The 12,536-nt window shown below is 46.7% G+C and overlaps 1 protein-coding gene across 1 annotated transcript in view; it reads left to right on the forward strand.

Annotated features, from left to right (window-relative positions):
• The first annotated feature begins 630 nt into the window (after nt 1-630).
• Psmf1 (proteasome inhibitor subunit 1) overlaps nt 631-12,536 on the forward strand; it is a 29,789-nt gene continuing 17,883 nt past the window's right edge. The window contains exons 1-3 of the mRNA XM_047541069.1: nt 631-912; nt 6,598-6,750; nt 7,937-8,019. Of these exons, the coding sequence (XP_047397025.1) occupies nt 784-912; nt 6,598-6,750; nt 7,937-8,019 (365 nt within the window). The 5' untranslated portion in view covers nt 631-783. The remainder of the gene's footprint in view (nt 913-6,597; nt 6,751-7,936; nt 8,020-12,536) is intronic.

Below are 12,536 nucleotides of genomic sequence, written 5' to 3' on the forward strand. Positions count from 1 at the left end.
CATCTTCTTGGGGAAGTAGCTTCAACGCTGATGGGTTTTGTCACTTGCAAAACGGGGATGGTAACAAGACGTAGCCCATAAGATTTGTTGAAAGGGTGATGTAAGGTTTTGGCACAGGATGCAGCACCCAATAGATCCTATAATAAGAGCTATCTTAGGAACCAGACTAGTGGATTCCAGTACCATCTCTGCCATTCACTAGATGGCGGTATCATCTGGGTCAAATTGTCCCTTTGTACCTCAATTTCCTCATCTGTCAAGTGGTATTATCATAAGCATTAATAATACCACCTCGGGAAGGTTCAACAAGAAAAGGATTTAGCATAAGGGGACTCGTGGCAAGCAGTGCTTACGTGCTATAAATATATTTTATCCACATTTCCTAAGTTCTTTCCCGGCTTAGCACAGCCCACCTTGTGCACGGGAAGTCTAGTTGGCGGTAAGGTGTCCTCTGCCCTGGGCGCCACGCTAGCCTGCGGCGTCCCGCCAGCTGCGGGGAGAACGGGATCCGGCTGGCAGAGGCCACGCCCCGCGCGAGGACTCCCGGGGGAACCTTTCAGCGTCCGGCTCGCGTTTCCAGCCGGGCACTCTCAGAGGAGCTGCGCCGGCGCTTGGAGCTACTTCCGGCGGCTGCGCCCCCTTCCCCCGGGCTGCTCCATTTGAGGGCAGGTGGAGACCCGCAGAGCCAGTGGGAGAGCGGGGCGGGGTGCTAGCCTCGCGGCGGGCGGAGCCAGCCCTGACGTGTTACCCGCCTCCTTCCGCCCGCAGAAGCCGAGCGCACTCATGGCGGGCTTGGAGGTGCTCTACGAGTCGGCGGCGCCGGCCATCACCTGCACGCAGGACGCGCTCATCTGCTTCCTGCACTGGGAGGTGGTGACGAACGGCTACTATGGCCTGGGTGCCGGCGACCAGGTACGCCACGGAGCCGTCCAGTGGGGAGGGGGGAGCTGTCTTCTGCCTAAACCCAGAGGCCGAGGACCTGGTCCAGAGCACCTGACCTCTGCGCCCGTCCCAGGTCCGGGCCCTGGGGCCCCCTGACGCCACTGGTAAAGCCAGGGGGCCGGGGCTCAGCTCCCCACGCAGCTGGCACGGCGTGGTTTGTAAACCGGAGGACAGAAAGTCTTTTCAGCACAGCCCGGCAGGCGCTCAGGCCAGGATTATGTGGATCTGGCACGGAGATAGGGTGTAGCTCCCCAGAGTCCTCATCCCACCTGGTCCCCTCTAAGCTCTTGCCACACAGCCACGGAGTCGGGGTGAGAAGGCTGTGATCAAAACTGCCGTCATTCCCACCTCGAGCCTCCATGGGACATCTGGATCTGAACATGAATTTGGGGGCGAGCTTTGACCTTCTCAGCCCCAGAGCTTACACACCCTTACCTTTTACTAAAGAGTCCAGTGCCCAGGTACCCCCAACATCATCAGCTCTCACACACACACACACACGCATACACACGCGTCCACACACCCTGGATTTGAGGGTCAGGTAAGGGTTCCTACCTATAGATTTCCCCACAGGGCCAGCCCCTGCAGTGCTCCCATCCCTAGGTCCTGCCTCTTAACAGCTGGAGGCCTAGCGACATCCTCACAGAGCCCCAGGACATCTGGACTCGGTCCATCTCACTACTTTCCCATCTTCTCTGTGACCCTCACTCTACACATCAGTCTTCCTATGAAAACTGGACCTGGCCCCTTTGTTTCCCATCTGCTTCTCCCAGTCACACTCCCACAGTCAAACAGACTCCACTCCAGGCCTGCCCCTCATTGTCACAGTCCTCTCACTCCCAGAACCAAGACCAGCTCCAAGCAGGCCACCCCACCCCTTTCGTCTCATAATGAGGTTTTAACCTTCCTTTCATTTCTTACTACTTTATTTCTCAAGCCCCTGAACCCATTTTACCTTCTCAGGTATGCAACTTTCTGGACCCCTCCTCAAACCCTTCACACATTCCAAGCACTTAGCCAGATGTCCTTCCTGAGCCACTGCTACTGCTTCCATTCCTCTCTCCCACAGAGCTAAGGACCAAGACCACTACACCCCTTTAGTCCTACCCCCATCAGCAGAAGCAGAGCACAGGAACTATCATTGACCTCTGTCTTTTTTTCCCCCCAAATCTCAACTGTATCTCTGGGACTCCAGGTATGTGCTCAGCATGCCCACTGCGACCTCCAGACTTACACATCCTTCATTGCTTACATGGGCTCAAGGAGGAGACAAGGCTAAAAAATAAAATAAAATAAAAATGGAGCCAGCCTCCCCCCCACACACACTCAGGCAGGGACATTCTTCCTCCCAAGTGCACCTGTCCCTGGCCTTTCTGCTCACTGCACTTCATTCCTCTTACCCTTCAGCATTTCAGGCCTTGGGACCAGGGAAAGATGACGCCCTCCCCCACTCCCAGGTGTCGGGGTCCCTTTTCACTGCATAGTTCCCTCAGCAGAAACCCATGTCTCCTGACTTGCTCGGCTCCAGCTTTCTAATCTTTAACAGCTCTTTCCCTTGTCCCAGTCATTTCATTTCAACTTTTCCTGGAAAGTTCACCCAGAGAACTGATGGGTAGGATGGTGCAGGGTGTGGTCGGATTGGAGAGAGGAGTAAGACTTGGATTTGACTTTGGTGTGTCCCCATTGGCCACATCCTTCAGATGGAACAGGTCTGCCCTGTTCTCTTCCTGTCCTCAGCTAGTTCTCTGCCCCACTGTCAGAACCCCGTCCTCCTCTTCCCCCAACCAGGAGCTTGTCACAGAGGGTCTGCCTGCCCCGCTGCTCGCCACTTCCCAGGCACACAGGCACCCTGCAGACCTGCTCCCACCACTTGTCCCCTCGCACCTCCTGTCAGCACCTGTGTCTGTCACTTTGCCAGGTTATGGATGTCAGTTCATATTGGTTGGTGTCTTTCCTGGCATCATCCTTTTGCAACATACTCTAGGCCCCCCTAGTTTTCAAGTGAAGTGTGAAAGTAAATCTCATTTTAATACTGTATTTTGGTTTTTGTTTTTTTAAAGGAAGGGGAGTCCTGGGAGGCATTGCCCCAGCCCCCGTGCACTTCAGTGCTCAGTCTTCGCGTCCTCGAAGGAATGGGTGTTGGGATCGCAGGCTAGAGCGTGCTGTGTTGGTACTTCTTCCTGCCTTTTCCCCTGAGTGGCTTCGGGGCTCAGGTTGCACTTGGCCTCTGCTCGCATCTGCCGAGTGTACTCGCATTCAGAGCAGAAGCTGTTTGGAGAGGATCTTTCCTGTTAGTTCATTTAAGAGGAGGTTTAATATCTCAGCCTGGAGCCAGCAGATGTGACTGAGACCATAGTGTTTGCCAAGTGCAGAGGATGTTTGTGTTGCTGCTCCAGCCATCTCCTGCCCCCCACCTTCCTGGGGGTGATAAGAGGGAAACAGTGTCCCCAAAGTGTGTATTTGACTAACACATCAACAGAGAAATAGAAAGCAGGGTTGTCTACTCTCTCTGGTTTTGTCTCCTGTGGCACAGCAGAGTTGACTGGAAGAGAAACACTTCTGTTGGCCCAACTAAAGTCCAGCATTTGAATTTGGATTTCTTTCTTGAAGTCAGCAGCCCTCCTCATAAGAGCTTTATAGCTATGCCAGGCAGGTCAGGTGGCAGGGGATAGAGATGGCCATAGACTGCAGTGAGAGAATTTGGTTTTCTGTTGTGGGAATCTAAGGATTATGAAGAAAGAGAAAAGCCCAGAATGATCTGTTTCAAGTTTCTCTGGCTAACACCCAGAGGCACTGGGGTGAACATTCAGCTATCAAAGAATGCTTCCTCCCCAGGATTTTGAAGATTTTTTCCAAGAAAAATTTTCATGGGGCCAGTTTGGTGGACCTGGCTGTGAAAGATCTCCAGCCACAGCCTGGCAGCCAGGACTTCTGAATTCCAAATCCAGCTCTGTACCTAATGTGCTGTGACCTTGGGTGGGCCTTAGTTTTCACCCAAGGGAGTTAAACTACATGACTGTGCACTTTGGCTACTGTCCAACTGTAGCTTTCTGGGACACTCGATACTGAGTGGAGGACTCTGAGTGCGGTCGAATGCCCGTTGACCTAACACACCCGAGCCTGTCTCATCAGTCCCACCTCTGTTTCTGGGGAACACAGGTCCCACTTCAGCAAGAGGTGTCATTCTTTCATGACCTTAAGGAGTCCTCTTACCCTGGAAGCCAAAGACGATGAGCAGACCAAATTCCCATATTCCACTTCTGGTAGATGGAGAAGGCTGTAACAGAAATTAAAGACCCTCAACACAGCAAAGTAGGGCATGTCATCAAATCCCTGGCTTCCGAAGTAAGCCATCACCCGCAACACTAAACATGGAACAGGAAGTTCTCCCTGTTTAGAGTGGGAGGTGGTTTCTCTTTCTCACATAGTAGAATGATTTGATCAGTTTCACTTTTGTTTTTATCACTCTCGTTTCTCTGTTTCAGGCCTGTGAATTCACTTGTTATCCAGCCAGTTTCTAAACCATGCCAGTTGCAATATCCTGAGTTTGACTTGTGACCCCTTTTCCTAATGAATTCCTGAGCCCCAGGGTGACCAAAGAGGAGGGATTAGCAGTCCTCAGTTTGTGGCCTCCCCTTGTCCTTAGCTGTGTAGCGCTCTGCATTGCTGGCCTTTGCTGGTGTTCTTCATCTCTGGTTCCATTCCTTCCCATTGTGCTCTTATGAATACACATTGTCCCAGTCGACCTGCTCCTTGCTGAGCAATAGAAATATGCATCCGTAAAAAGGTATATATCATTTCCTGTGTGCTTTTTAGATTGCTTACATTAATGGTGCTGTCTGTAAATCTCATTTTTTCTGAACTTTAAGTCATATTTTTCTACTTTGATTAATAATGCTACAATTAGACCTACTTTGCTCATTCTGACTGCTAGGGAGTAATCCACTGTAAGTGTATTTTGTCTTTTATGTCCACTTTGGCTGCCCTAGCCAAGGCTGTGATTAAGATCCCTTGTCCCATCTCTGTGCACAGCGTTCTTCTAGAAGTAGGGAATTTGGGTCATGGGACTTTGGCTCCCCTAACTTTACTAAATACTACCAGATTGTTCCCTAAAGGGGCTATAGGAGTTTAAATGCCCACCAGCTGTGCCTAGAGGTCTCGCAACCCCCATACAAGTATCTGACTAAAAAATAAATTAAAATAACAAATGGGTAACAGCTGACAGCTCTAACCTACTATCTCATTATTTCAGCCTGACTTTTGTTTTTCTGCAGTCTAGCCAATATCTCTTCCTAGCCTGTGACTGTCTTTTGACTTCATAGTGTCTGTTGTTGAACAGAAGCTTTAAATTGTCAACAGTTTCCAAGGCAGTCTTTCCATCTTGCCTGGATCTTGTTTAAGAAATCTCTCCCTTACCCGCAGAAATCACTGTATTCATTTTCACTATAGAAAGGAATCGAGAACTAGTTCTCAAACTTTATTGTGTGAAAATAAAGCTCTAGGATGTCTAAAAAAAGAAAGGAAAGGAAAAACATCATAACCCACAGTAAGATGCATTTTACATCAGTGAGGTTGGTAAGAATTAGCGTTGGATAGAAGCAGTGTCGCTGACCATGTGGAACAGCAGGAGCTCTCACACGTGATGAGTAGCAGTGGACATCAACACCGCTTTGATAAACAGTTTCATTTTATCTTGTCACTAGAAAGTTCTTCCTCCAGGCATACTCTGTACAAATTATTCCAAACGTGTGCCAGATGTGTCCAGGGTGCTCATAGCACTATTTACAATAGCAAAGTGAATGAGCTGGAAAGGCTTCTGTCTCCACCAGCAGGCGAGTGTGTCTTGCAGCACATTGACACTGTGGATGTCATGGAGTGGTGAATGTGATCAGCTCTAGCAGAGGGCATGGTAATCACTTAAAAACCATCACATAGAAAAGCAGCTGTGGGATAATGCCATTTATATTAAATTCAGAAACATTTGAAACTATGTATTTTTATGGTTTCATGAATAGTGCAATTTGTAGGAAAAGTAAAAAAAAAAAAAATTTTGTAAAAATACAGAGTAGTGTTACTCTTGAGGGGAAAGAAGGGAGACTTTTGGGGTTTGCTTCCCAAGGCTTTAGAGATGATTGCAATGTTCTTTTTCCTAAGCAGTTTGTAGCCACATAATCTCCACTTTCTATTTTTTAAATCTTGTACGTATGTTATATTTTGGGTATATATGAAAATTGTTTGTAGCTTTTATTAAACCACTGCCATCAGCTGGTGTTTTTAGTCAACGTTTTGGTGATCCCGTTGCACACGGACCAAGGTCCAAACTCTGAAAATCAGTGCTTTAGAGTTCCACAGTATCCCTTGAGTTAATTAGCCTTATTCTTAACAGAGTGATGGGGAGAAGATGGTTATTAAACTGATGTTACAGGTTCTTAACAGGTGTCAGTGTTGTGTCATAAAGACAGCCAGATAGTAGAGAGCATTTCAGAGACCCCAGTGCCAGACCTCTAACTGGTGCATGACCTTGGACAGATCCCTCTCTTGACCTCTGTAACCTCATCTGTGAAGTGAGAGGTGCAATTAGATTATCTGTAGGATCCTTTGTAGGTCCCTGTTCTGAGGCCATGATCTTTCTCCTCAACTCTGATGTCTTCTCAGCCAGGTCCCAGTGATAAGAAGTCAGAACTGTTGCCAGCTGGGTGGAACCACAGTAAAGACCTGTACGTCCTCCGGTATGAGTCCAAGGATGGCTCCAGAAAGCTCCTTGTGAAAGCAGTCACCATGGAGACCAGCATGATCATCAATGTGCTGGTGAGTCTCAGACCCATAGGGTCTGCTGATGGCCTTGGGCATTAGGAGGGCTGTCCCAAAACCCATTTAACAGTACGGAACCAGAGCTGAAACTGTTCCTAAAGCCTCTACCTGGTGACCCTACTTCAGGAGCCTTATCCTGAGGTGAGTACCCTAATCGTGAAATGCTTTGTGCACAAAGATGCTCACTGCCTGAATTATAAAGGAGGGACTTCTCTCCACAGGTTAAAGAAATTAAGGCAAACCATTCAGGGACAATACAGGAAGAAAAGGCTTATTGTAGCCCCAGTGGGCTGCTTTTAGTTTCTTAAGTTAGCAGAGTTCTTGCTGCCTTGGAATTGTACACTTGGTGTTTCTTGTGCTATAATCGCCACCCTCCACCCATCTGCCACCTCATGTACATACACAACCTCCGCCTTTCCTTCAGTCTACCCAGCTCCCCCTCTTTTGTCACTTCCTCAGAAATACATTCCTACTACCCACCCCACCTGCCAGAAAAATCTAAATTAGGCTTCTCTACTTCATTTTATTTTTGCGCTGGCTTGTAATTATGTCCCTACTGGTGCTTTGCTTTAATGTCTGTGATCTGCCACTGAAGCACTGCGAGGGCATTAGCCTGCTTTTTGTTAAGTTTTGTCTCGTGATCTGGGTGCTTAAGGTGTCCTGCGGAACGTGATGCCCTTTGCCTTTCTCACTGTTTTGGAGGCTTCACCCGGGAGCACACAGGCATACCTCATTTGCTTTAACTTCTACGTAGTGTTCCATTATCCCTTCCCTTATTGATGAACATTTAGATCTTGTATCATACAGGGTTCTTAGCTGCAAACAAGAAAATTACATACCCTGTGTCCAAGCTGCAAAAGAACCCAGAAATAGATCGTCTGGCATTGGAGAGTCAGTATTTCTTAATCAAGGAAGTCCCTAAGCATTAGAAGACTGTGTCATGGGGGCTGGGGATATAGCTCAGTTGGTAGAGTGCTCGCCTCGCAAGCACAAAACCCTGGGTTCGATCCCCAGCACCACCAAAAAAAAAAAAAAAAGAAGACTGTGTCATGTATTACAAAGAGTCCTTCTCTGTGTCTCCTTTTGAACATACATATTTCTTTAGGTTGTATGTTGTCCTTGTCACCATGCACCCAGTAGCCCAGGAATATCTTGTCTTTCATTTTCTATTTCATTTTTCTAGGAATATGGCTCACAGCAGGTGGCAGACTTGACCCTGAACTTAGATGATTATATCAGTGCAGAAGACCTGCAGGACTTCCACAGGTACTTCTAATGATGTCTTTTCCAAACTGAGAGAAGGGAGAAGCAGTGGCAGGAAGTAAGGAATGAGGTTTTGGTGTCCAGAGAAGTGAGGGAGGTTAACAGAACTTTTCACTCCTGGGCACAAACCCCTGTCAGTCCTCTTTTCTGGTTTTCCGTTTGTGTGCTTTTTGTTTTCATTAGAGGCAGGACTCACACAGGAAGTGCTCATGAAATAAAATGATGCAGTCAAGACTGCACCAGTGCTGCAGTGGCTGCAGAGTAAAGCTGGGGCCAGGCCCTTGCTTCAGTTGGGAGTAGGCTTCCTGCAGGACCTAGGCCTGATCAGAGTTCCCCTGCACGCGCTTTGCCTCCCCGCATCCTCATTTGGCACCAGAACAGTACCCCATGTGGACATGCTATGATCGCTCAGATACTGCGGTCCACGTCAGGGCTCACTCTTGGCCTTACGCATTCTGAGGCTTTGGACAGATGTATAATGACATGTTGCCACCACTGCACTATCACGTGGAGTAGTTCCACTCCCATAAAAATCCTGTGTTCTGCCTGTTCATTCCCCTCCCTCTGTCCTTGGCAACAGCTGATCCTTTTATTGTCTCCATAGTTTTGCCTTTTCAGAATGTCATGAAGCTGGAATAGGATTCCAGGCAAACTCTTCCAAAGTGGCTGTGCCCTTTTGCATTCCCCCCAGAAATGAATGAGAGTTCATGTCATTCTACATCCTTGCCAGCATCTGATGTCAGTGTTGTAGATTTAGGCCATTCTAATAATGGTATCTCATTGTTATAATTTTCAGTTCCTTAGAGACACATGATATGAAGCATCTTTGCTTATGTTTACTTGCTGTTCATATTTCTTCTAATTCCTTTGCTTAGTTTTAAATTGGATCGTTTGTTTTCTTAGGAGTTCATTATATATTTTGGATAGTAGTCCTTTATGTGACATGTGTTTTACAAATATTTTCTCTCAGCCTGTGGCTTGTTTTCTCATTCTCTTGACAGCCTAAACTTTTTTATTTTGAAATTTGCAACACCACAGAAGAATTGGTTCACAGATATATTCAGTGAACACCCATTTACCCATCACTTAGATTAGCCAATTTTTAATGTTTTGCCTCTTTTGCTTAAGTTTTTAAAAATTGTTTTGTTCTTGAACCATCTGAGAATGATTTGCAGACTTGATGAACTTCCATCCCTACACACTGCCGCATGCATCTCCCTGTTCTTACAGGGCATCCTCTGACCTAACCTTAGCACAGTCTTCTCACTTTGGAAATGCGGCCCTGGTACAGCGCTGTCATTTCATACTCAGCCTGCCTTCAGAATCCTGCAGCCATCCCGGCAGTACCCTTTTGTAGCTGTTCCTTTAGCTTTCCTGTATCTGTCCATCCCCAAATCATACATTGCATTTTCATGTCTCTTTAACCCAGCAGTTTCCCAGACTTTCCTTTTGGTGCTTTTCAAGATACACACACACACACACACACACACACACACACACACACACATACACATGCACGCGCACACACACACAAAATGTATGTATTTATCTCATTTGTTTTTTGCGCTATGAGAATTGAACCGAGCACCTCAACACATACCAGGCAAATGCACTAGTGCACACCCAGCCCTGGCCCCAAACTGACATTTGTGAAGACTCAAGGTCAGTTGTGCAAAATGTTCAGATCATTTCCACGTGATTGGATTCATCAGGTTGTTTCCTCATCGTTTGATTCAGGTTGAACCTTGCTGACAAGAACACTGCATAGGTGAGCCCGAGTCCTCCTTGGTGCTTTGTGTCTGGGACACAGAGTCTGTCTTATCATTGGTGCTTTTGAATTTGATCATGTGGTGAAGACAGTGTCTGCCAGATTTCTTTGACATAGGGCATCTGTTTACCTTTGTGTTTAATAAATAATCTGTGGGATTATGCTAGTGGACTATGGATGTCATTTCCTATTGGTCTTTTGCCCAGTGATTTTAGCATCTATATATGATGCTTGCCTGAATCAGTTATTACAGAGATGATTATAAAATAGTAACTTTCTATGTCTATCATTTTTTCTACATTTTTAGTTACTTTTTTTTTTTTTTTTTTTTAAATAAAAAGAGTTTGCTCTTCTGCCTGCCCCTTATTTTCAGTTAATTAAATGTCAGTATGGTCTGGTTGGTTTGCATGCTGTTTTATCAGTCTCCTGGAGTGGGAGTCCCTCTGAGCTGCCTCCTTTATCCTTTTGACAGCATCTTTGAGCATTTTCTTACTTTCTGGCAGATGTGATGTTCTTGTACTTGCCTTGCCTCTGACTGGGACCCAGCCATTCCCCTGAGAGCCACAATTTCTCTTAGTGGAGTGTAGTATTTAAAACCCCGATCTGGGCCCCAGGCCTGCTCATTAATATGAAGGCATCATAGCTTCAAGGCCCTTTCAGTGGGTAGAGCCTAGCAGTCATTTTTTCATTAAATTATGAGTTCAAGCTGATACTTCTGTTTTAAATCTAACATCACAAGACTCTTCTCTCTTGTTCCAAACTTACATTTCCCTTCTCCTGTGGCAAGAATTCTGATTCCCAACAGCATCAGTTTATTTATCATTCACTTGATCTGATAATGTGCACTTTCTCAGTTGCTCTACCTCTATCTATCAAGAATAAGCCTACTAAATAAAGATCCAAATGTGATTTCTTCCCAGTTCTTTTTGTTCTTTGACTGTTTGCCACTGAGGGTGTATACAGTCAGGAGTATTATGTCCAAAACTTAGATTGATATTTGTTTTTTTATCAGTGTAATGAAGTTGTCTGTTTACCAACTTATTTCTACTTTATTCCACTTTAGGTAGGAACTTTTTTCCCAACCTTGTTGACCTCAGGATTTTGGAGGAAGCTTTGCATCACTATAAATTCACAGTCATCAAAGATTAATTGAACTAGGAATTGTCCAGAAACCCTATTGTGTTAATTTGTCTAATCAGCAGTAACCACCTGGGACTCATTGCTCTAGACTTCTAAGCCACCTGCCTTTTGTCTCTTCCCTCTTCCATGCAGACTCTGTCTGAGGAGATCCCTCATGTATTTCCCTCCTGCTTGCCAAACCTTTGGTGGGTTTCCCACACAGCAGTTGGACCAGTCTTTTTAAAATATAAATCATCTCATGATTATAACTATTGCTTAAAACCCTCCAGTGATACCACCTCACACCCATTAGGATGGCTTCATCCATTAGGATGAAGGAAAGAAGGGAGAGAGGGAATGTGGAGACATTAGCACCCCTGTATGCGAATGTGATGTGAAAAACAGAATGATTGTTCCTCAAAAAGCTAAATTAACTATAAAACCTAACAGTTCCATTTCCAGCAAAGGCAGAGTCTTAAGGAGATATTTGTTCACCCCTGTTCACAGCAGTATTCTTCATAATAGCCGAAAGGTGGTGGGACCACCTGTCCTTGAACGAACGGATAAAAATACGGCATGTTGGTGTGTGTACACGTACACCTACATAATTACTCAGTGGGATATTCCGCCTTAGAAAAAGAAAATTCTGACACATGCTACAACGTGGAACTAAAACTTTGAGGACAGTCTGGTAAAGGAGCTAAACCAGTCACAAAAAGACAAATACTTGCCAGGCACAGTGGCATATGCTTGTAAGCCCAGCAGCTCAGGAGGCTGAGGCAGGATTGCGAGTTCAAAGCCAACCTCAGCAACTTATCAAGACCCTGTCTCAAATTTAAAAATAAAAGAGGACTGGGGATGTGGCTCAGTGGATAAGTGCTCCTAGTTTCAATCTCTGGAACCAAAAAAGAAGACAGATGCTGTACGATCATACTGGAGTGAGGTGCCCACAGTAGTCAGGTCCATGGGCACACAGGGCTGGGCCGGGGAGAAGGAGGGCCAGTGCTGACAGTGTGAAGTTTCACTTGGGAACAAGAAGTCCTGGGGGGGAGGTGGCAATGGTGTACCGCAGAGTAACGGCACTTCCCATCACTGGACACCTCAAAAAGGGGTAAGGTGGTAAATGCTGTGTGTTATTTACCCAATAAGAAAAATATTTTTAGTTCTTAAAACCCGTCAGTGAATATTCATAGCTCTCGGGATAAAGAACAGGACCCCAGATGGGCCTTTAGGCCCACTGCCACCGGGCACTCCTGCCCCACGCCCACCTGCCCTCGCCTCCTGCCACTCTCCTCCCCTCCTGGACCCTTCACCTAGCCGGCCTTCCCGGCCTCACAGCCAACTCCTGTCCCTTCTCTGATTCTAACAAACATGTCAGTTCCTCAGAGAAGCCTCCCCTGGCCGCCATGACTGGTGTTTCCAAGCCTTCTTGTAAGGTTTAGTGAGTGCGTGTTTTCTGAGGAGCTTCTTGGAGTTTTTCTTCCCTACTTTCTGAGGCCACCTTGAGGGCGGGATGGGGTCTGTTTCAAAGAGTGAACGAAGGAAGGGGCAAGTGCCTGGCCTGGCAGAGAGCTGCTCTTCTGGGTGACACCCACACATGACTCCTGGGCCCCTGGAGGGGACAGAAGGCCAT

The sequence above is a fragment of the Sciurus carolinensis genome, chromosome 2 (genome assembly GCF_902686445.1).
Source record: "Sciurus carolinensis chromosome 2, mSciCar1.2, whole genome shotgun sequence".
In the NCBI taxonomy this organism is placed as follows: domain Eukaryota; kingdom Metazoa; phylum Chordata; class Mammalia; order Rodentia; family Sciuridae; genus Sciurus; species Sciurus carolinensis.